This window comes from Cupressus sempervirens, chromosome 6, assembly GCF_028749045.1.
Source record: "Cupressus sempervirens isolate cs-2001-9-10 chromosome 6, ASM2874904v1, whole genome shotgun sequence".
NCBI classification, from domain to species: Eukaryota; Viridiplantae; Streptophyta; class Pinopsida; order Cupressales; family Cupressaceae; genus Cupressus; species Cupressus sempervirens.
The window spans coordinates 126,271,425-126,297,968 of NC_143123.1; the positions used below are offsets into that span (position 1 = coordinate 126,271,425).

General features: G+C 38.5%; 1 protein-coding gene across 6 annotated transcripts in view; it reads right to left on the minus strand.

Annotated features, from left to right (window-relative positions):
• The window catches only part of EMB25 (DEAD/DEAH box helicase), a 246,607-nt gene that overhangs the window by 51,636 nt on the left and 168,427 nt on the right, over positions 1–26,544 (minus strand). The window contains exon 15 of one of the 6 annotated variants that reach the window (XM_089787044.1): positions 25,139–25,223. The exons of the other annotated variants lie outside the window; for them this stretch is intronic. Within the exon in view, the coding sequence (XP_089643170.1) occupies positions 25,139–25,223 (85 nt within the window). The remainder of the gene's footprint in view (positions 1–25,138; positions 25,224–26,544) is intronic. 6 annotated transcript variants of the gene reach the window in all.

The window sequence follows — 26,544 nt, forward strand, 5'->3', positions numbered from 1 at the left end:
AATCCAATTGGGCCCTTGACCGTGAATGGAGACAAAGTGGTGTGGTACAAAAAGTACAACAGTTGTTATGTAGAGGAGAGTTATAAAAGTATGGGACAAACACTATTAGGTAATATTTTATCACATATATGGGAGGCTACTACATAAACAAATGCTAGAAAACACCTTTAGGGATCTGTATGTGGCAGCTCGCATTGGAGGTCAAGGTCAACAATAGTGGGGAGAAAGGGTCAAAACAAAGACTAAGTGAAGAAAACAAGGAAACTTGGAAGAAGCAAAAAATTGGACCAACAAAGGGCAAAGTGATAAGTATATAAAAATGGTGAAAAAGCATTTACAAGACAATAAAAAATTCAAAGGAAAGCATACAAAGACAAAACTAGGACTCCATGCAATGTGTTTTGCACCGTATAGACAATATTGACCATTGTAAGGACTCCATGCCATGTGTTTTGCACCGTAGAGACAATAAAAGAGATTGTGTCAGTCGTACGGTTGAATGGGATGAGCTTGCAAAGTGAGAAATTGACAATGGTGAAGGGTTGTTATCGAAACGCTTATACAAGTAGTTTTTAAATCAGGTATAAAGCTAGAGGCGACAAGAAAAATGGAGTGTAGACAAATATGGCCACTTCTAGTAGCAAGAAGAAAATACGTGCAAAGGTACAAAAAGATGGATAAGTGACTGTGGTGAATCTCACATTTGAGATTTTAACTTAGTGAATGCAAAATAAGGTGAGAGAACACTCCAACTAACAACCACCTGAAGGATTCATAGAGAAAGGTAGTTGTAGATAGGATCATTTGTATGCCCATATTCAATCTAAGGGAGTATGAAACCAGTATTACGATCTAAGGTGACTGGGTATAACTACCATTCCCACAAGTCCATTATAAGATATTTGACCATATGATGGTTGTTACTTTTTTGCCAAAAAATTTCACCAAGGATTATGCAGTGTCATCGAAGGGTTCTTCTACCATGAAACCCTCAGCAAAAATTTCCTCTTAGGATAAAGAGTAGGATAAAGAGTCACTACTCAAGTTGGTGTGCAAGCCCCACCTCTCCCTGACAAAATGGGATAGCCTTTGGAGTAGCAATAATAACCTGAGGGTCGAACCAATCATTTATTACCTCTCCTAAGTGGAAGCACATTAGGGACGTGGTAAAGAGTAAGTTGACAATGGCTAGTAAAGCATCAAAAATTTCCATATGAATGATAAGAGTGATGAACAGCTTGAGGAGGGGAAAGATATATAATTGGAGACATATTTTATTAGAGCATATACACGAGTTCTTTAGCTCAAGCACAAGACATTTTATATCCCCACACCAAATCGTCGCACTATTTGATGCAATGAGGATGCAAGTACCATCTGACGAATAGAGGAAGTTTGTACCGACCAACAAAGTGGACTCATACAAATTTGTCATGTACTACTAGATGCGCTCAAATACTCTTGCATGTGGAAGTCGTAGAGAACCCTTTCTAAAGAAAGTGAGGCAAGAGGTGACAATTAATACCGATGAAGTGGATTAAGGGGATAACGAGGATAAAGACAAAAGGGAAGAGGAAGGTACAGTGGGAGAAGAGGTGTAGGTGGCGATTATGCCATGAATAGTTAAATAAGACGTTATTAGTCAATAAAACATTGTTCCAAAGGGCTGCCAATTGTGTCATCAGTTGGTGATGGTTGGAGACAAAACCAACAGTGTCGAGTCTATTTGTATGGGATTTGAAATAAGTGATGGTGCGATTTATGTGGGAATCATTATACTTTTATGTAAGACTTGATTACGATCAATGAGAATAATAGTATGTTATTTGAATGTTTTGTGTGGTACTATTCTATTGTCTCTCCATTATTAAAGTACCTAGTGTATAGTATTACTGAATGATTATTGCGATAAATCTCTTTCACATTCGGCATACAACATTTTTGGTGCCATTGCCTAAAGATCGAACCTGTAGGTTGGAACACTAACATGGGAAGGATGGACACATAATGGGTGGTATTTTTAACCAAAAAGTACTAATAACAAATAATGACATCGATGAGGAAGTTACCAGGGAGGACCAATCGACACAGGATCTTGTTCAAGTGTGGGATATATCGGTAGATGAGTATGTACGATGGGAGGTAGAATAGAGGGATCTTCCCATCAGTGTAATAAATGTTAAAATCCTAGAAAATGGGGTAGTGTAGGATCTCCTGGGAAGCCTTTCAAAGTTACTAGTACACACATTGCTAGAAGTTGAAAGGCAACAAGAAGTAGAAAGAGAACAACATAGATAATAGATACTACAACAATACAAATAGAGCAATTGGAGGGAGGAGGAACCCCATGACACTAGTAGACATTGTAGCCCCGACAATTCCAAAATCTAATGCCCCTCCCACCAAACAAAGATAGAAGGTGTATAAAGGAGGAAGCGCAAATTTGAGAAGGAAATAAAAACCGCCCTACGAAGATCACTTAGAATTGAAGAACAAAGACGAAGACAACAACAACTACAACAAGAGGCAAAAAACTCCTTCGACCCCACCACCCAAAATTAGAACCAAATATCGACCCATCAAGAGTGGGAGGACAATACACAAGTATTAGCCTTCCAAGGTATATTATGGGGGCAAGAAAGAGACAATGAAGAGAACAACCATGCATCATCAATTGAGTACTCAAAGGATGGGGACATGGAAAAAGAACTCGAAGGAGACGTGGCCAACCACTTCAAGAGGACCTTATGGAGAATAAAGAGCCTTTCTATATTAGAGACAATGATAGAGAGAACAAAACCAGAGACTCTAAAGAGAAGAGAGTATAGGCACCACTACGAAGAAAGTAACCAAGATGTGAACAACAGAGGTGGAGGGGAATAAGACTCACGCATTTCCAAAGGTGAGGTAGCCAAAGGTGTCGAAGATGCGCAGGGACATGGAGGAGGAACTAACCCACCAAAGTCTAATAACATGCATGGTACCTACAATACATGGCAAATAGAAAACACCTTGGATAAGAAAAAACAACATAAATTTAGTGGCAATGGATCAGAAGATCCTACAAACCACTGTAAAACGTGCGTGACCATCTAGGAAGAAAGAGTGCTAGACAATGAGGACTATTGGTTGAAAGCATTTCCTCCCACCCTGAGGGGTGTATCAATCAATTGTTACAACGACCTTCCAGTAAGGGAGAAAGCAATGTGGAAGTATTTGGAAAAAGCCTTTGGAGCAGAATTCAAATTACTCTACAATGACGACAAAGTAGTAGCCAGGATATATAATACACAACAATGAAAGAATGAGACAGTTCAGGCATACCATCGTAGGCTAAAGAAACTAATTAGCAAATTCGAAAGCCAGTTGATAGATGGTCTAATAAAAAGATGGTATATGGAGGAGTTAGCACAATTTATCTCAAAGATGATGAAGGTAGTACTTTCATCCTCGTATACAGAGGCATGTAATAGGGTGATGGATATTCGAAGTGAGAACGAGACATCGCAAGGCAAAAAGAGGATAAGTGATGATGATAGCAATGGTGAATCACGAACAATCTAGGCACTTCATAAGGACATGCTAAGTATGATAAAGCAAATGAAGTGGAAAAACAAATAAAAGAAAAAAAGAAAATATCATGTACTAAGTAAAAGAATAAAGGACATACAAGAGCCAATTGTCCCAAAATATCATTTTGCGACATTTGTCATGTACTGGGACACTCGCTCAAAGATTGCTCGTACAATTTAAAAGTAAGTACTCAAGTATTCCTATTAGCCAAATAAGTCAACTTGCCTACCACACCACCAAGAGCCGCCACCTCGAAAGCCTCCCTAGGAGGCTACTGCAACAATAGACATAGAGGCAACAACAAAAATAATATGCCATGAATCCGTATGGAGTACAACGCATAAGGACAATCAATGATACAATGTAGGAGATGCAACGAATGGGGCTACTACGCAAGGGAATGTCAAAGCAATCAAGGTGGTAGAAGTATGTTATGCAATCAAGGCCAAGGAACCATGAAGATGTTGGGTGTCCTGAGGAGGTCGTGAAATTGATAGCAGTAAAAAATTCGACAAATAAAGTTTTGGCAATCACCAGGTCATTAGGTCCCAAACCAAGAATTTTGCATACCCAAATCCTCACATGGACAAGGAAAGGTTGAAGGAAGCTAGACAAGAAATGTAGATGGCAATGGAAAATGAACACATACAAACCCATGAGGCCACAAGTACTCCAACTCGGCCAGCATCCAACTCGGTCAGCATCTAAGGCCAACATCATAAAAAAGATGTTGCAAGACGTTGTACCAATACGAGTGATAGACCTACTGAAAACAATCTCGCAATTGAAAGTGGCAATCTCCAACATGGAAGACACCAATGGCGGCCAAGGGAAGGATCAGAACATTGATGATGAAAGTGGAAGGATAAAAATCAAAGAGGACCTTAAGCCTACCAAACAATGTTGCTCACAGTTGGGGAATGGTGGACCCCTGCTATAGTAGAAATGGAGATCATGGAACAAACACTCACCAATACCATCATCGATGGAGGATTAGGAGTAAATGTACTCCTAGAAGAGACATGGAAGGCACTAGGAAAACCGATACTTTCACCGCCAACATTGCATAAAGCCACTCAAGACACTCATGGCCTAGAGAGTGATCATGGGAACACAACATTTTTACTTCACTTTGTCGCCATTACTTTGGAGAAGATGAGGTACAAAGCCCTTCTTAGTAGAGATTGGCTCATCACAATAAAAGTCAACTATAACTAGAAAAATAACACCCTATACATTGAGAACGAAGGGAAGAAATGCATCATTGACCTCAAAAATCAAACACTAAGTCCAAAGTTGTCATATAACTACAAATTAGAAGAGGGGGGTACAACAAGAATAGAGAAATGGAGCTAGATGACAAGGGTGTCCTGAGAGTAGGAAGTTGCTCGAAGGATGAAACTAGTTCGCTTAATGGGTTGTTCCACAAGTAGATAGAGGATTACGAGGTTTTCCAACCTAGTTGCCATATGTTGGAAATCATAGAAATAGAGCGGGGTAGGGATACATACTTAGTAGGATATAAAAAATACAAAAGAAGAAAGAAAATCAATGAAACACGAGGAGAAAATAATAAAAGTAAAGGGACAACCCTAACTCTAGAAGGAAGATCTTTCAAAAAGGTTGTCGCACATGAAGAAAGTGACGCCTACAGAGAAGGGAGATCAATGACGTAGGAAAGGGTGGTAGACAAAGGAAATATAGGGCGTACAGATGCACACCAAAGCATATGGTTGAGGCAAATAAAAAAGGGAGTGTTGAACCATATGAACATACAAATTGCAGAGAGTAAGAAACTTGTCACTGAGGTGCCAAGCTATGCGAAACAAGCAAGTCTCGAAGAAGGGCTTGTTGGAATCAAAAGCTCGAGCGTTACACCAAAAGCTCAACCTGCCAATAAATACCACAAAAGCCAGAAACAAGGATCCACGGGAGGCAGTTAAGCACATGTCACAAATTTATTGGTCTATGCTAAACAGTACCTTCACCTAGAGGAGACGGAGGCACCAACCTCCAAACAATCCCCCCCTCAGCATGGCCCAAGGGATTTGAACCTGTTAAGCGCTTTGATACCACTTGTTAGAATCATCATTTTCGTTACACCAAAAACTCGAGCTATCAATGAACATCACCCCCTTAGCATGGACTGAGGGATTTAAACCCGTTACCTAGCGCTTTGATACCACTTGTTAGAATCACCATTGTCATTACACCAAAACCTCGAGCTGTAAATCAACATCACAACATCCAAGGACAAGGATCCATGGGAGGCAGTTAAGCACATGTCACAAATCCATCAGTCTATGTTAAATGGTACCTTCACCTAGAGGGGACGGAGGCACCAACCTCTAAACAGGGCTCCTGTTCAAAAAATAACCAAACAAACCAAACAAAGAAAAGCTTAAGTTGTACGACCCATACAATACAATCAATCTCTTGCAAGAAAAAGCTTGTATAGAAGTGGAGGTAGGTCGTACAAAGAGGGGAAAACTTTCCCAAAATACATAGCAGAACAGTCTACACGTGGAGAAGAGAAGGAAGGCACATACAAGATCAAGCCATATGGCTTGAATGATACTAGCAGTTTACAGGAATCAAAGACCTATACAAAATCAGAAGCAAGTGGTACAAAGGAGAAAACTGATGGTACAGATGTCCGTACAGAAGCAAAGGCAAGGAGTTGTATGAAAGGAGAAACATATCGTACAAGAAACAATCATGCATACACATAGGGGCCCATACAGTTGGCAAAGTCTATATGAGAGGAGCCTGAACAATTGGGAAAATTCGTACAAGTCTGCAACCTAGGCACAATTCATATGGAGGGAAGGAAGGCCCGTACACCATACCACACTCGTACACCTGATGCTCATATGCTAAGGGGAGTTCAGCAATTGAGAGAAAAGGTCAGCACACGGAGAAGGGAGCTAAGGACATTAAAAGAGATAGTGAAAACTAGCTATGGGAATCTTTAAATAGGTCCCATAAGGTGCGCTGCTAGAGAAGGCAACTACAACACAAACTGTAGAATTGGGAAGTAAGAGAAGGTAGTACATATGGAAGTTGGAAAAACCAAAAAGATGGTACGACATAGAAGGGAGATGGTAGTTGGTAGTGGGATGGAAGTTGGTAGAGAGATGGCATTGGGAAAAAATCAAGAAAATGATTTGCATTGCCGCCAAACCTCCCCTTTTACGATTGAACTACACTACAACTTTGAGTCTCTGCAATACAAATCATTATCTACGCTCTTGTCATTGGTCTTCCTAGATATTACTTGACATTTACTTGTTTGGAATACGACTTTTTCTTTTAGTGGGGATGGTGTAGGCGGCAATTATGCCATGAATAGTTAAATAAGATTTCTATTAGTTAACAAAACATTGTTCCAAATGGATGTCAATTGTGTCATTGGTGGCGACTAGAGACTTAACCAATCGTTTTAAGTCTATTTGTATGGGATTTAGAACAAGTGAGGGTGTGGTTATGTGGGAATCATTATACTTTTATGTAAGACTCTGGTACAACTAATGAGAATAATAGTCATCCATTCAAATATGTTGTGCGGCACTATTTTATTGCATCTTTGTTGTATAATATTAATAAATGATTATTGTACTACAATGATACCTCATTAATGTTTGGCATATAACAAGAGGTAATGGCAGTCTCCCCTTCGGAGAGAGTATGAAAGAGAAGTGGTTTCACATGGCACCATACAAGGGAAGCATTGTTGAGGCAAAGTAGGTTGTGGGAGATAAGGAAGCCATGGGAGGAGAGGATGAAGTAAGGGATATAGAGGAAGGAATGGCAACTACACAAAACACTGTAATAGTGGAAACCAACACTATACTAGAGGGGTTCATACTAGTACCAAAGGATTTTGTACACAAGTCTTAGCACAAAGGATCGTATCAATGCTAGAGAAAACCATATTGAGAGGTTTGTACTAGTGGCGGCCAACTACGACATCGTGCAGTTTATAGTGCCCAAAATTTTATTTACTCTGACACAACTTCCACCCATGGCACACTTGGTCCCAATACACGAAACATGTCAGGCACATCATACACATTGGGTGGTCGACTTCAAGACATGGAGTAGGGCTCACCACCTTTCACCTTTTGAGCTCACGTGGCATTTAGCAATCCATTCCTATTGCACTGGTGGTAGCACCTACACTTTCCATTGGAGTAGTCACCTTAGCTACCATAGTTGCAATTCCTATGGTGGGTGCAGTACTTACGGTGAAAGGTGCACTTCCTGCATCGAATGGTGTGAGACCTACGATTGAAGGTCCAAGGGTCGAAGGAGTCGACAAGGATAGAGGAGAAGATACCCCCATTAAAAATTCCACCGTACAAGATGTAGGAGATTGGGAGGGGTCATACCAAGAATGGACACAAAGACAGAGATGGATGACTTCTTAGAAAGGATTGAGATGGGGCTTGGTGACATCACACCACCCTCACCAACATATTTGATGGTACAACACACTAAGGAGAGATTAACAAAGGAGGCAACACAGCAAGGCAAATTCACTAAGATACAAGAAGGGAGCACCCTGTTGGCGAAAATTTGTACCAATGACCACAACTTACAAAATTGTAATTTTAGGCAATGTTTCATGAGATTTCTCTCTCCTCTCAGCAATAGAGGAGGCTCCCCTCTTACCATAGGTGGCTCCAATAGAAACTTAACTAGAAATCACAAACAGGGCAGCTCTCTTAATAAATTCCTCTTTTAAGGAATGATCTGCAAGCCACTACAACTTTCAAACATAACAAAAAGGTCTTATTGCTAGGATAATACTGGTGACCCTAGAATTGACATAAGAACGACAAGGTAGGGGCAGCATTTTACTTCTTATATTTGGTAAAACAAACGCAAGAAACAAAAGCCTCCTATGCTTGTCTCAAATGAGGATTCAAGAAGAGTACCAGTAAGGCACAAAACCCTTACAAGATACTCTTAGATTCTATGTTACCGATTCGAATGCGGATTTCGAAGCGGATTCCGCAAAGGGATGTGGGATGTAGGGATTTTTTTTTGGTTGCGGATGTGGCAGGAAACATGTATATATAATATATATATATATATATATATGCAAAGAAATGCAAGAAATATACAAAAACAAATCATTTGATAGTATGACTATGAATCTATGATACTTAAAAGTTAATCCTTTATCAAAATTCAAGATATTTCAAAATTCATATGATATATCAATATGTTCTTGTCCAAAATTAGTGTTTAGTCTTAGACAATGAGTTCAAATAGGTCATATTCAAGATTGTAACTAAATAAAAACATAGTTCTAAGTGAATGATTGAAGATTCAATCAACTTGCATTAGAGTCTGACTCTGAATCATAGGGACTCACAAGAAAATCCACATTCTCATCATTATCTCCAACTACTGAAAGATCATTTGAACCCAACATGGTTCCACTAATGCTAGATGCACCACATGCCATGTTATTATCATCACCGTCTCCAACTGTAATAAGATCATGAAGTGTTACATCCAAATTTGCACACTCAGGGGCTACATCCCAAAGCTTTGTTGCCCCTTCCTTGTAATGATCATTCTTACGTGACAAAAGATGTAAGTTGGTGTGGACAAAGACCAAGTCCTTAGCTTTCTTGGAGTCCAACCTGTTGTGCTTCATTAAATGGATAAAGGAGTATGTACTGCAATTTGTTTCAGCGGCAGAAGAACTAGCAACCTAGATAGTTGTTACAAAACATATAAATTGAAACCAAATTAATTTTAAAGAATGTGTGAAACACTAATTCTAGAATGCAAGTGTAATCATAAAATTTTAAAACAAATTTAGAAAACAAAATAAAAAACTTACTTGTGATAGGACCTTGATTGCAAGAGGTTGAAGATGCTTAAAAGGTTGACCATACACATACCACCATGTGATAGCTCCCATTCTATTTTGGTCCTTTAGTGCAAATAGAGAATGCCTTAACCTCAACACAAACAACCCAAATTCTTCCCTCCATTCTTCATGCATTTCTTCAAGTGGGAAGAGTCTTATAAGAGTTTTGTGGCACCCCTCAGCAACCTCCTCATCTGCAAATGGTATAACTCTACCCGGCATACCAACTACCTCCAAACTATAGTACCTAGAAGATAAGGCATATGCAAGGAGGAGCAATGGTGTAGTCATCTTATTCCAGGATGGTGGATAATTGTTTGCACTTGTTTGCATAAGGCTTCACATTGTGTGGGGTCACTCTCATGTGCTTGTATAGAATGTTTTACCTTCTCAACCATGGTGTCCATGCCATCATACACATTCCCCAAGCAAGGTGTATCTGTATCAACAAAATAGAGCACAGTCATGATGGACTCAGTGAAATCCAATACATATGCCACACGAGCCCACCAACTCTCATTCAAGATCAAATCCCTGATCCTTTGTGCTCTTTTTGGATTTGAGATCTTCCATATGCCCCATTGCTTAGTGATGACCATTTCGCCCAATGCATCTTCTGCCTTGAGGAGTCATCTCATAACAATTGTACGAGATGCAAAATGGGTCTCAACAACCTAAGCAAGTTAACAATATGTCAATTGACAATATAATTATAACAAGAAAGTTAGTAATTTTAAAAAATCAATTTACCTTCAGCAACTCCAATTTGGAGTATGTTCTAAAAATGGATAGTGACATGTGGTGGTTGATCACAACATCTGTATGTCCTCCCCCTCTTGGTATATTTTCTTCACCCACTCTATTTCAGTGCCAATCCTCTACATGATCAAGTTAAGGGAGTGAACAATGCATGGGGTCCAAAAAATATGCTCATACCAACTCTCAACTAAAGCACCCGCACCCCTACAATTTTTGGCATTGTCTGTGACCACCTATACCACATTCTCACTGCCCACCATCTCAATGGCCTCAATGAGAATTCTAGAAATGAATTCAGAATACTTCACTTGCCCCTCATCATCAATAGCCTTCAAAAACATTGCCCCTTTGGGGGAAACTGCAATCACATTAATCAATAGCTGGTTTCTTGTATCCTTCCAACCATCTAACACAATAGTTAGACCTAAAGTTTTCCAAGATTTTTTGATTTGTTGAAGGTCTTTCTCTATATGTGTCTTCTCTTGTTGCAATAGAGTCATACACACCTTTTCATACCCTGGGCTTGTGTAGTCAACTAGTGATTCTTTGATTGCTGCCACTATTTCCTTCCAATATAGTGATATCACCAAGTTGAAAGGAAGCCCATTCGCATAGAGGAAACACACAATAGCTTCATCAACGCAGTCTCTTGCCTCCATTTTAAATGTGGTGTGTAATGGGCCTCTTTGCGATTGATATTCCCACTTCTTCCTCATCCTCTCCTGGCACAGGTACTTGCAAGAATGGCTGTTGAGAGGATGCAATTGGTTTAATGGATGCATGTAGCTTGCTCTTTGAGGAAGGACCTTGATAGTAGCTTTTTTGGATCTATTGATCAATGCATCAGCAGCATCTTGTTCTCTTACAAATGAAAGTATTTCTGCACTACTCATCCCAGTACCATTTTTGCCTTTGCACATTCCAAATCCTTTGCTAGCATGGCCCATATAATGAAGCTTCACTCGGGAATCTGAGCTATTGAAAGGTTTTCCTTTGTTGCTTTGACAATAATTGCACATCCAATAGTATGAGCCACCTCCTGAAACCTATGATATTTGTATTGTATGTCTCCACAAAGGAGAACCTATCTCAATTTTGAAATTATCAATCTTTTCCCCTCCTTGGCCCCCCACTGAACTTCGACTAGCACTACCACCAATATCCATTTTTGCCTAGTTTTTTGCAACCTATTCTATAAGAAAATAAATAAATTTTAATTAGGTCCTAACAACTATGAACATCATGCATACAAGTGAAAAGAAGTGAGAAAAAACTACAAAAATAGATACCCAAACTTGCTTCTACATATTCACCTTCAAGGTCATTTTAGGGTTTCATAACAAAAAATACCCTAAAAATGCAAATACAACACATGTTTAATGGGCAACTTAAGTGTTTTAAAACATTTTTTTTTTTTTTTCCGGCCACTAGACCCGTAGATGCTCCAAGATGCATTTGAAAGCCCTACAGATGTTTGTCAAAAGCTAGCCGCAGGCTTCCAGATGCATCTAGAAGGGCTTTCGGATGCTTCTAGCATCCTTCCGCATCGAATGCAGAAGCCTAGCTTGGTAGGGACAAATCGGTATCCTAGCTTAGATTTAATAAAAACACTTACAAATGAAGCTCAAAGTCTTTAGGTCTAAGTAATTGCAGCCACTACTATCTATCACAATTCATCCTTCTATAGTATAAAGTCTTCTAATGTTCAAATTGGCTCTGAATGTAATAGGCAGCTCAAAATCTGCATAATTCACTCCAAAACCCTCTTGAATCAAAGCATTAAAACTCACAATCAATTCAAGAAAATGTCATCACATAACTTTTGAATTCGCACAAAGTCTCGAAACAATTAGTCTCTTTTATTCAAAGTGCAATGTTTCGTTGTTCGTCTACCCCTCTGGAACAGATCCATACCAGCATAACCTGACAAATGCCAGAATCAATTTGTCATATTACACATGGGAGAAGGCGTGAAAGAGGCTGTATGGAATAAGGTCGTACGGTAGCTACTAGGAGGTCAAATTGATGGTTGTACGGTGAAGAAAAATGTAGTACAGTATCTTCAGATTTTGGTTGTACGGTGTCAATGCAAATCCATACAATGTCAATGCAAGTCTGTATAGAGGGAGGGGGAGCAACAACGCTATATGGATAGGAGGTACGGGTGGCCGTACAGTGGGAGTGTTTTAGAACAGTCGTACGGTAGAATAAAGGAGTCCTTATGGTGAGCTTGGGTTGAACTTGGAGGCCGTACGGTGTACAGTAGTGGTTTGGAATGGAAGGCAAGAGTTCGTACGGTTATAGAGAGTGATAGTAGACCAATAGATGGTATCCCAATAGATAGTATAAACAAATAGTAAGATTTAATGCATAGTATAAACAAATAGTAAGATTTAATGCAAATAAGCAATAGATGGAATTCCACAGAACAAGAGAGTAGAACCAATTAAACACAAGGATAATTCGCAATATGATGGTGCTCGGATTTGCAAGATCCAAGCGAAGTGTTACAAGCGACGGAATAGGGTGAGGGTTGAATCCCACCAAAATTGGACAAACCAAATAGGGAAGGTCTTTCACTTCCAAAATGGCGAACAATAGAGAACTGCAACAAGAATTCAAAATACAAAGAAAAATAATCCAAATTGCATACCTAATGACTACCTACAAGCCATGCTTTAATACCCGTCAAGAAAAAGTTCCCAAAAGTGTACAAAGATAGCTGACAGCAACACAAACTACGGAAACAAAACAAAAATGGGTACGAGATATATTAAATCAATCAACCCATTAACAAAAGTTTGATTAATAATCTATTTTATGATAGGGATATTACAGTCCTCCCGTCCCAAAGTTTGTTTCTCCTCAAGCAAACGCAATGCCAGATGCTATAGAATATGTTTGTCTTCCCAAGTTGCATCATCCAGTGGCAAGTGTTTCCAGCGTGCCAAATATTCCTTCACTGTTCGGTTCCACAGGGTCTTCTCACGTACTTCAATAATCTCTATTGGTTCCAATATGAGCTTTCCTTCTTCATTGAGCAGCGGAACGTTTATAGCTTCAACGGCGTTTTGTCCCACAGCTTTCTTCAAGTAGGAAACGTGAAAAACGTTATGAATACGGCTCCCCTCCAGAAGTTCTAGCTCGTAGGCGACTTCACCGATCCGGCGCACTACACAATAAGGGCCATAAAAAACGTGGCTTCAGTTTTTCTTTTCCCTTTTCTTTCAATGAGGATTGTCGATGTGTTTCGAGCCTGAGATAAACCAAGTCTCCTACTCCGAAACTCCTCTCTGTTTGACCGTCTCTCGGTGTACATCTTTTGCTGATTATGTGCCCGTTGTAAGTTTTCCTTTAGATATCTTAGGATGTCATGTCCCTCCTAAAGCCAGTCCCTCGTCCTTGGTGCGTGACTATCTCCCAGAATTGTGTCGGTGAAGGAAAGGGGTTCGTACCTATATAGAGCTTTGAATGGTATCATCATGATGGACATGTGGTACGTGGTATTGTAACAATATTCCTCTAAGTGTATCCATTTAACCCACGTCCATTGTGCCAAAATGTAGTTTCGAAAGTAACCTTCAAGCCATTTGTTCACAATCTTCGTTTGCCGTCTATGTAAGGGTGGTAACTAGTACTTGGTGACAATTTTGTCCCAACCAACCGAAACCATTATGTCCAAAAGATACTGATGAATAGACCATCCATATCACTGACAATGTTTCAAGGTAACCCATGCAAACTAAATACTTCTCTAAAAAAAAAATCGGCAACTTGTGCGGCCTAAAAATTTGAGGGGATGGTGAAGAAATGTGCATACTTTGTCAATCTGTCAATCACCACGAAGATACAATCTTTTTTGTTCACCTTGGGAAGTCCAATTATGAAATCCATCGAGATGCTTTCCCACTTATGTTTTAGAATTGCCAGAGGTTGCAATAACCCGTGTAGATGCAAGTTTTGTATCACTTACATAACATATTAGCAATTGAACATTTGATATGAAGTATCAAACATACAATTCCTCTCTTGAAAAGTTATTGCTCATGGGATATGAGAATAACTCCAATGTTCCTTACTCTTGTGGATACTCGCTCAGTTTTATCGATGTGATTTGTTGGTAATCACATAGGTGGTCTTACGCTATTCATTCAAGGATGACTTGGACTTTGGTGGGACGAAGGTGATGGTGGTTCGGTTTGTGAAATGTGCGGGTGGCAGCTAATGTTGATGGTGGTGGTGATGAAGGATGTGTCTACCAGTGATGATGTTGATGGGAAAGCGATGGTTGTGGAAGGTGAATGGATGTGCTCTGATACTTAACTTACTCCTCTAACTTGCTTCTCTAAGCTTCGACTACCTAGCTACTCACTATTCTACTTCCACTCCTATGAATGGAAGGTTAGCAAATGGACGGAGATCGAACTTAATGAGAGTTGACCAGCGGCCTCACTTTCACAGGTGCAATGACTCAAAGGAATAATAAACTAGTTTTCCACACAAAGCTTCCCAACCAGCTACTAGGATGCTAGTGGTCTAGTATTGATCCCTATCAAACATTTACCAATGCTACCATACAACTATCCATCTACTTCACTCCTACTTAGCAACTTGAAATGAAACCAACTTTAACAACTTGAAAGGAAATCTAAGTGGAAGTAGAAAATATGCAATAATACCCAATATTCTTAATCAACATGCAAATCGCAACAATGAAAAAGAGAGCAATTTTGGTATTATCTTCACAACAATTTCTCCAACACTTTACAAATGAGAGCAAATGGCCTTTTATAGGGGCCAAAAATACAATGGACGGTGGAGATCAAAACAAGATCAACGATCCAAATTGGATCCTAAAAACCCTAATTAGGGTTGCCACCCCATCAGCCAATGAGAAGCTCCCACCTCATCAATGGACCAATGAAAAAAGTGCAAAAAGTGGCAACTAATGAGAAGGCACCAAAATGGTGGCCAATCAGAAATAGATACTTATCCTATTCTAGAAGAAAGAGAAATTTGCCACTTGGGCCTACATCAAATGATCTTCTAATATAACTCTTCCCTTTTCTTTCATCTTCTTAGCTAAGGCAATGAACTTAGCTAGCCTTTCATTAACTTCTTCCATAGGAGGACAAGGTGTGTGCTTTGCCCTGAGTTCCACTGATTTCACCATGCCGTTCGCTGCTTGTAGTATCTTTTCGTGATCCTTCTCATATTCTTTCGCAAATTCAATAAGAGCATTGAGAGAGGAAAGGGTGCCTAGATGCTTCTTCCTAATGGCAACCTTTTCTAGCTCATCCAATCTCGATCCAAGTCTTATCTCATTGATATCCTCTTCTCTGATGTCTTCAAAATCAAGGGCTGTTCCATTGTTACTCATCATGGTCGTAATGGAAGTGTTGATGCCTAGGCTATGATGTGCAACTGCATTTTGTATATCCTTTTATTGTACTGCCATTGGTATCGGTTATTCGCCTCATTTTCAAGAAGAAGGGTGTTTTGGGCATCATATCCTCTTTGTCTTTCTTAGTGTTTGTTCGCTTGGAATTTTTACTTGTACTAACATCCTCCATGCTCGTCACACTATTACGGGATGGTAAAGTGGTGGACCAGAAGACAAGTAGAACCAAGGGAAGCAATCCTTAGACTAGAACGAAAGAAGGAAATCTACTTAAGGACCCCTTTCAACTCTAAATGATTTGAAATTACCTTTACCAATAGCTAAGGGGGATTGTCCTTCCTTCAATCTATCTCTCATCTGTATCATGTCCACTATACCGATATTGGTGTTAGTTATTCTCTTCATTTTCAAGAAGAAGGGTGTTTTAGGCATCATATCCTCTTTGTCTTTCTTAGTCTTGTCCGCTTGGGATTCTTACTTGCACTAACATCCTCCATGCTCATCGCCCTATTACAGGATGGTAGAGTGGTGGACCAAAAGGCAAGTAGAACCAAGGGAAGCAATCCTAAGATTAGAACGAAAGAAGGATGTCGTCTTAAGGACCCCTTGCAACTCTAGATGATGAAAATTGACCTTAACAAATAATCTTAAAGCGACTTTTCAGAATTAGGACTTGACCTTAAGAACTTCAAATCCCTTGCAAATCAGAAATTTATCATGCAATTCACCTCCAAATAAAATTACCCAACCTAGGGTAAAAATTGCAGCCTCTTGCAAAAATCAGAATTTTATCTCCCACAAATTTCACCTCCCACAAATTTCGCCCTCCACAAAATTCGGCTCCCATAAAATTCACCCTCCACAAATTTCGCCAAGCAAGAAGAGTGCAGATCTGCTCTTGCAAAATCACCAACACCTTGAGAAGGAGAAGTGAGAAGTGAGGAGGAAATGGGAGAGAGGCCTCCTCTTATACCCAACTTTCTTACTCTCTCCAAGCTAGTCGACTTGGACTCTGGGAGAAAGAAAAACAAATAATTAATGCAAAATTATGGCCCACAATTAAATACTTAGCTAAAATTAATTTTGCCATGATGAAAATTAACTTTTTAAATTGCCATTTGGACCAAAATTGCAAAAAGAAAATAAATAATGCCTTAGAGGTGTTAAATATTTCTATTTAATGAAGATTTAGTAATTAATACGTCATTAAAATTAGATTTTGGCTAGCCAAAAGTCATTTTTCAATATTAAATTACTAATTTCATTAAAGGCTAAAAGGGTTTTCAAGGAAATTTAATTCATTTAAAGCCAAATTTTGCAATTTTAGCAATTTTAGCATTTTAACACAAATTAAATTATTTCTCTAGAGCCTAAAAATCGATTTTGCAATTTGACTTCACCATCACAAAAATTAATTTTCTTCACCAAAACATTATTTAAACTTTCCAAAAGACCAAATTTAACAAAAATTTCATTTTTTGAAAATTATCCAAATTTACACAATTATATCCAAATTTTCAAAAGAAAATGTCTAAGTACAAAATTTACAATTTTATCCTGCCAAGTTGGAATTAACTTTGAAATTTGCTTGGATAGAAATTGATGGCTTTGGAAAATCAAGTTGAAACTGGGTGAAAATAAGCTAAGTCTCTCCCATTGGCCTAAAAGTGTCCAAGGCTCAAAAATCTTGAAAAATCAAAATTGTTGGACAATCCAAAAAATTGCCAAGGTGATAAAAAGAAAAGGGGTCCCCAAAGAATTTGGGGCGATGGTGTGAGAACCTCACAACAACCCGGTAGGTAGAGTATGTTCGGATTTGTTCTGTTGGCAGACCCCACACTCTCTTACATACTGCAATATGTCTCTTTTAAGTCCTTTCCATGAAAACCACTCCCTGAGACGTCTGTACATTTTGAGGAAGCCCGGGTGTCCTACCAAGGGCGAGTCATATACCTCCTTCAAGATTTTGTACTTCAATTTGGATTCCGGCACTAAAAATATCTTATTCTTATGGTAAATGATGTCATCCACTACTTTATACCTATCATCCTGCGTGTTGCCATCCATTAGTTCACAGGCAAATGTTTTTTTGGAATATTCTACCAACAAATGTGCTTTCCAGTCAATTGAAATCTAGGTTAAGCAAATGGCAAGTTTCCTAAATAGAGCATCTACAATCACATTGTTCTATCCTTTCACATATTCAATGTCAAAATCAAAAGCTTGAACCTTGCTTACCCGTTTTTGTTGCCTCTCATTCAAGAACCTTTGCTACAAAAAATATCTCAAACTATTGTGATCCGTATGAATGACAAACTTGGCACCCACCAAATACTGTCAGAACTTGGTTAGTGCGTGTATGATGGCCAACATCTCTTTATCATAGATGAAATATAAGCATTCTATTTGTGTAAGCTTCCTACTCTCATAGGCTATGGGGTGTCTATCTTGCATCAATACTGAGCTAATGCCTTCTCTGGATGTGTCGCACTCCATAATGAATAGTCGAGTGAAATCAGGTAAAGCAAGCACGAGACAAGTGCTCATTGCTTCCTTCAACTTATCAAAAGTGAGTTGTACCTTTTCATTCCACTAGAAGGACCCCTTTCTTGTCAGATCTGTTAGTGGTGTGTTGAGTTGACAGAAACCCTTTACAAACCTCCGATAATAACTGCACAGTCCAAAAAGTCCTCACAACTCCGTAAGTGTTTTTGGGGGAGGGCGATCAAGGATAGGCTGAATCTTCTCCTAATGAACTTGACACCATATTTACTGGCAACATGTCCCAGGTAAAATATTTGTCATACCGAATTCACACTTGGATTGCTTAGCAAACAAAGACTGATCTTTCATGATCCTTAGGGCTTCATTCAAATGCTTCAATTGTTCTTCCCATGCCCTATTATAAATAAGAATATCATCAAAAAATACCAATAAGTACTTACGCAATTGTTTGTTGAAGATGTGATTCATGCATGATTGAATGTATTAGGTGCATTTGTTAATCCAAACGGCATGACCAGGAACTCATAATGCCCGTAGTGACAACAAAAAGCCATCTTTTCTACATCTTCCTCCCTCATGCGGATCTGATGGTATCCAAAATGGAGATCTAATTTTGAAAAATAGACTACATCATGTAATTCATCCAGCAACTCATCTATCCTTGGAATGGGATATCTATTCTTCTTCTTTTTTTTGTTCAACGCATGGTAGTCCACACACATGCACATCATCTTGTCCTTTTTGACCAATACCATTGATGACATGAAAGGGCTAGAACTTGGATAGATCCATCATTTCTCTAGCAGTTCCTGAATTGTCTTTTCGATCTCATCTTTGAATTTCTTGGAATGGCGGTAGGGTGTGGTTATGACCGGCTTGGTCCCTGCTTTCAACTTGATAGTATGTTCAAACCCTCAATGAGGTCGTATGCTAGGAGGAATGTCTATAAAAACTTTATCATGTTCACTTAAAATATTGTAGAGATCATCATCCTGGGGTGGTCTCCGTTGCCCTTTTATAGGTTTTGCCAAGACAAAACAATGTGCAGCCTAAGCAACATCATCACACCGAAAAGTTGTCTCCATCTGATGTGCAGAAACTTCCTTCAGACCCTCATTTGTCATTTTATGAAGAATAACCTTCTTTCCATTGACAACAAAAGTGAAATCCATCCGTTTGAAGCTCTGAGTGTATTCATCCAGTGTCTCCACCCACTGTATGCCCAAAATAACTTCCATGTCATCAAGGTCCACTATGAAGAAATCCTTGGTCACTGTGTGATTCACCATTGAAATACTTAGCTAAAGAACAAGGTGTGTGCAGGGAAGAAGAGTCCCTCCGACAACCTTGACTTGGAATCCTGCATGCGTCTCCGTAGGTAGACCTCTTCACTTCACCAGAGATGAGTTTATGAAGTTCAGAGTAGCCCTGCTATCGAGCATCACCATAACCCTTTGTCCGTGAAGAGTTCCCCATACACGAAACACTGTGCACCTCGGGCTACTGACTAGGGCGATAGTTCCTTCGCGCCATACCAATGCTGCAATTCTTTCCATATGGTTCAAACTAACCATGTTGGTGTCGTTGTGATGTTGGTGGTCTTCGGAGGGTGTTTCTTCCTGTTCATCCTCATCATTGGACACGACCTCAATGTAGTGAATCTTTCCTTTTCTGACGCATCCGTGCCTAGGTTCCCATGGTCCTTTGCAGTTGAAACATAGTTTCTTCCTACGGAGCTCCTATTTGGTAGCTTCATCCATGTACGGTGGAGGTTTGTTATATTTGTCCCTCAAAAACACCGGTGGTTAAGAATGTAACTTCGTGAAGATGACATCGTTGATGATGTCATACTCCTTGCCTTCTTAATGGCTTCTAACTGTAATATTCCCGTTATATAATAAATAATAAATCAAACTTTTGTAACGAGCCAATTGATTTAGTATATCTCAACCCCATTTTTATTTTTGTTTTCGTAGTTTGTGTCGCCATCAGCTATCTTTGTTCACCCTCGAAAAGTTTCCCAACGGGTATTTAAGCATGGCTTGTAGGTTGTAGTCAGTATGCTTTTGGGATCAATTTCTTTGTACTGCAAATTCTTATTGGAGTTCTAGATTGTTCGCCATTTCGGAAGTGAAAGATCTTCCCTGTTTGACTCATGAGGTTTCGATGGGATTTAGCCCTCACCCTATTCCATTGCTGCATGTAATACTTCGCTTGGATATGGCAAATCGGAGCATTATCTTCTGACAATTATTATTCATGTCCTATAATGTCCCCATTTTGGAGGTAATTTGATTTAATTAATTTAATTAATTAAGTTGTCCAAAATAATGAATATTTTATGAGGATGACTAATAATTATTTTAATTAAATAAATAAGTGGTATTAACTTAATTATTTATAAAGTTATCAAATAAATAAATATAAAAAGCAAGGTTGCATGGGTACTCGTACCCACGTACCCAAGTACCGGATACACATATCCCACGTACCGAGTACTCAATGGAGAGCATCATAGCTAAGGACCTTGATTAAGATTTTGATTTTTTTTTTGGTTTTTTATTTTTGTATTAGCTTGTTGTTTAGCAAACTTAATTCAATACCAAATCAGTTTGAAACTTTGATACTCATTAACAATAAGCTTTATCACTGTTTAAGTCATAAGTTTATCATTTGCAATATGTCATTGTCATATGATTTAGGATCTTCTTGTTCATGTTTAAAGTCTGCCTTCTTTGTTATGCATCTAAGCATTTATCATGTATTATTATTTCAAACATATAGCAAATCTGAAACTGAAAACAATACATTACATTTGCAAACTTTATCACTGTTCTTGTTTTGAAAAACCATTGTCATGACTCATAATTTCAGATTTTTTATATATATAAAAGTATAATTTTTAAATAAGTTTGACATACCCAAGTACCTCTGTCCCCTACTATGAAAAATCCTTTAAACATTAAACATTCAGCAATAGCATATATATATATATATTTGACTTATGGCTCATATTTTCAAATTTCTTGTTTTGAATGCTCAATGTCATGACTCATGACATATATTTTGATTTTTATATTTTCTATAAAATATTAATTATATAGAAAAAATTAGGCATACACATGTACCCCCATCCCCTATTTTGAAAAATATGTGTACCCGTACCCGTTCCCGTACCCATAAACACGTACCCGTGCAACCTTGATAAAAAGGTAACTTTATATTTAATTAATTTAATAAAGTGAGTTGAATTATAAAATATCTTATAAAGTCACTTAATAAATTAAATTAAATAATGTTCTAGAAGTTTTTGAAGAAAGTGGAGAAAAAGAAGAACTAGGCATCCTGGGCTTCATTCTCACCATGCAGATTTGTTGTTGTTGATGTTGATGTTTGATGGTTGTGGAGCCTAGGGTTTCTGCAGTTGTCTTTGGCCATTGAAAACAGAAACTCTCAATTGGTGAGCAATTTTGAGGGTGTGAAATATCACTTGAATTATTGCAAAGTTGAAGAAGTTGCTTTAGATTTTCTACTTGTACTTCAAAGCAAATTTTATGGCCCTTGGCCAAATTTTGGATTTCAGGAAATCTATTGCAAATTTTGAAGGCATTTAGGAGCTTTGGAATTTCATCATTGGGTCGATTTCATTTATTGCACATTGCTGTTATAGTTACTAGTCTTTTTCAGATTTTAATGGAGGACAATTTTGCATATCATATTCAGATTTTTGCTTGTATGGCCTCATTCGGGTATTGTTTCTTTGTGGGTATTTGAGCATTCATCTTGGGAGAGCTTGGCAATTGTTTTGGCATATTTTGGAGTAGCTATTAGGTTGCTAGTAAATAATTTCAGTGGTCTGATATACTATAGAAAGGGCACCATTGGCAAGACATTTTGGTTCATAGCTCATCATTGAAGCATCCTATGGTTCTGGGTATTGTTGCATTCAATTGCTATCGCCGAGACAATCAGTTCAAGGAAAAATTCGAGGAGCCTAGAGTCTGCATTTATATAGCTAAAGTATTGCTAGGCAAAAATAGGGGCGACACTTCAAGGGAGTCGATTTCTTCATTTGGAGGGGTCTTCATCATCAACAAGTGTTACAATCAAGTCTCCAGCTCTTCTACAATTTGTGTACCAGGTTTCTCAAGTCAATTGTTGCATATATATTGCATTTTAGATTTCATACTAAGGTTGCATTTGTACTCAGAAAATTACATAGTTTGCATATGTTGTAATGCCAAGAGTCTTGGCCATTTCATACTAGTATTGTAGTTGACATTAAATGTGCAATAAAGGAGACATAAGTTGCTGGTCTGATATAGTTGTAATTGAATATGTTTTTATCATTCGTGATCAGCTTATTAGTTTGCATGCCAATTGTTTGGCAAAATGTCAATTGGCTGTAGGTTTTCTTTTTGGCATAAATAATGTTATAATTTTGCATACCAAGTGTTTGTATTAATGCCACTTGGTTGTAAGTGCATTAATGCCATCTTAGGTTGCATCCAAAGTGTTTTTCATAATTACAAGTTGTTGTAGCTGCATATTGCAAGTAGTTTCAGTCACATATATGAATTGAATATTGTCAAACTAAGTTGCACATTCATGTTAGGTCATTGTTTAATCAATTTAGAGTCATTTGTAAACATCCTCATCGATGCTAATTGAAGGAAAGAGTCATTAAAGCAAAATGAAATTTTATATCAGTCATATGACCTTTGTATGCAAAGTGTTTGATGAAATTCCTTGAGCCTTTATCAGCATTTTGAGATTAGATTTGAGCAGGGTCATTACACATTCAAATCTCTATTATTGTGTCTTTTTTCATCAAGATCTATTGTGTTTGTGTATGAATGAGGGTATATTCCATTTTGGTCCCCGATACCTATCCGTGTGGCTTCCTGTCATTTTCCATACTACTCATACCTTGATCATATGACCCTCATCCCTCCGCTATCCATATCATTTAACTCTGCATTGTACAACTTATACCCTTTTTGCCACTGTACGGCCTTTTCCCTCACCCCTTACCTTCTTTACTCCCTCCCCTTTCATCCACCATACGGCTTGCTATACAGCCACCTTGGTCAGTCTCACCGTACAACCATCCCTTCCACCGCACGACCCTCTCTTGACACCATACAGCCAAGTATTCCTCCCGTACAGTCACTTCTCCATTGGGTGGCATAGACTAGATTGTCGTACAACCTTCCTAGCATCCGTATGACCTCTTTTGCATCCTGTACGACCTCCTATGGCCGTCCGTACGGACTTTCCTAAGAAGATTTGTATCCATACCATTCATCATCCGTACTCTTCCACACAAGTAAACCATTTCATCCATTCGTCTGATCATAAAAGAGGACTGGAACATTACACTGACAGGGTAGCAGGATTGAACCCTTTTACCCAACCCATCAGTGGTTCTGTCAGTCCGTCCATGAAGAGCACTATCCATCTTCTTTTAGAAATGTTCATAACCAAAACAGAGAGTTTCTGAAATTTTGCACTGTACTGGTTGACCAACATAGTTTACCTCAGTTGTGCCAAATCTTTGAATTTGAGTTCTAGGTCTATATCGTCAAATTGATCTATCAATCTCTCAATGAATTCTGCATAGGTATTTATTTGATCATGCCCCAGTGTGATGGTGCCATGATACCACCATTCATGCGCAACTCCCTCCAAGTATAATGCCACGAATTTAATTGCTTCTTCTTGTGGCACAGGATTAAGCTAGAAGTAAGTATCAGCCTTCATTACCCACACTTGCGCAAATATGGATCCGGATCTATCCAATGGAGACGAATTTACCTTACTCAACTTTCTCCTAAGATCGTTATTAAAATATCCTCTGTTTTTGCCTCCCAAATATCTCATTCTCAGATCTGTGTAATCTTAGTAGGATATATCTTTCTCCAAATTCCCATTCTTCCAATCTTATCTTAGCTGTTCTTGCATTTCTTCAAAGGTTGGCTGCTTCACTCCGGGTGGTGACTCCGTCTGTGGGGTAAAAGATAGCATGGAAGGTCGAGAGGGTGTTGGATGAGGATTTACTTTACCCGACACCGAGTCTACATTGTGACCATTTTGTTCTCCAGATATTTTATTGTCTGCCAACTTCTTGAGGGTCTCTTCCATGAGTCGCTGAGTATCATTGATTTGTGCTTGATTCCTTGCAAGTTTTCTCACTAGTGCCATGAGTTCGACAGTTATGGGTTCCGGTTCGGCAGTCATTCTATCAACGGAATGGATTCTCTTCCAGCTATAAACTCTCATTCACAGTCCACAGGCTAGCAATATCGAAGCTCTGATACCACTGTAATGTTTCATTGTTCGTCTACACCTCTAGAACAGATCCGTACCAATATAGCCTAACAAATGCCAAAATCAATTTGTCCTATTACACACGAGAGAAGGCTTGAAAGAGGCTGTATGGAATCAGGCCATACCATAGCTGTTAGGAGGCCAAATTGATGGTTGTAAGGTGGAGAGAAAATGTAGTACAGTATCTTCAAATTCTGGTCATACGGTGTCAATGCAGGTTCGTACAGAGGGAGGGGAGCAACAAGGTCGTACGGATAGGAGGTATGGGTGGTCGCATGGTGGAAGTGTTTTAGAACAGCTATACGGTAGAATAAGGGAGGTCGTATAGTGTACGGTAGGGGTTTGGAATGGAAGGCAGGAGTCCGTACGGTTATGAAGAGTGATAGTAGACCAATAGATAGTATAAACAACTAGCAAGTTTTAATGCAGATAAGCAATAGATGGAATTACATAGAACAAGAGAGTAGAACCAATTAAACACAAGAATAATTCACAATATGATGCTGCTCCGATTTGCTAGATCCAAGCAAAGTGTTACAAGGGACGGAATAGGATGAGGGTTGAATCCCACCAAAACCAGACAAACCAAATAGGGAAGGTTTTTCACTTCCGAAATGGTGAACAACAGAAAACTCCAACAAGAATTCGTAGTACAAAGAAAAATAATCCAAATTGCATACCTAATGACTACCTTCAAGCCGTGCTTTAATACCCGTCGAGGAAAACTTCCCGATGGTGTGCAAAGATAGCCGGCGGCAACACAAACTACAGAAACAAAACAAAAATGGGTCTGAGATATATTAGATCAATTGGCCAATTAAAAAAAGTTTGCTTAATAATCTATTTTATGATGGGGATATTACAGAGAGCAATTTGATTTACATCAAAGCACAAAGTCTTAAGAGTACACATAAAAATTGGCAAAAATTTATTACCTTCCCAGAAGATGATTATTTAGAATAAAATCCCTCCTTTATATAGCAAAAGAAGAGAGAGAAAGGTGGAGAGTAAAGGGGAAACCCTCAATCACCTGGACTTATTCAAGAAAAAACTCCTAACTCACTTTGATTAATTCAAAGTTGCATGCCTAATGTAGTTGCACCTTGATTATATGTTACAACTTTGCACATAATACTATCACATGCAATTACATTTTGTTTTTTCATTACATGTAACATATCAGTTACAAATTACAAATACATGATGAAAATATTCTAAGTGCCTAACATGACATGACTTCTATTACATAATTTTTTTATTGATCTTCATGTTGCTACAAGATGCCCAAAGTTTTATAATTGTTGTGCTGAGGTTTGGTAGAAGCATCTTGATTTGGAATATAAATATGCATCCTTGATTGTTTTGTTGAGTGTTCGTTGACCATTTTTGTCTTGAAAGCATTCTATACTTGTAATCATTCTTTGACCCCTTGTACACTCCATTTTGTGATCATTCTTGCTTTGTGTCTCTCTTTCTTCTTTGCATGCATGATTCAAAGACTTTTGAGCAATGAAAGATGGAGAAATTAAGGTAAAACCAACTCTTTAAAGGGGGGAAATCTTTAAAAATGAGGTTTTCTGGGAGCATTGCATATGAATAAACAACAAGTTTTAGGTGAGAAAATGAAGAATGGATGGGTCCATTGCCATCTTTTGATGTACAAGCATGAATTTTGGGATTTTGACATATGGAGTATGGTTGGAGACTTTTGGGACAAAGAATGGATACATGAGCTTATGCTCAAATTATGTGCTTATATGGTAGAAAAAACCCAAAAACAGGTTTTTGGAAGTCAAAAGCATGTGCAGGCAGCAAGCTTTACGTAAAAACCCCAACTGGCTTCCAACTTGAATAATGAGCACAACTTATTGTTTTTGCAATTTGAACAATTTTTTAATGTATTTGCCTTTTGTTTTGTGTGAAAATTAGAATCAACAAATTCAAAGAGTTTGAAATGATAATAGATAATAGCCACATAAACTTCCTTAACACTCTATTTATTTGCAAATTTCTTTATAAAACAAATCCATATAATATGAAAGTAGCACCTAGACTGCAATTAGATGTGCCAAACCCATGAAACTCA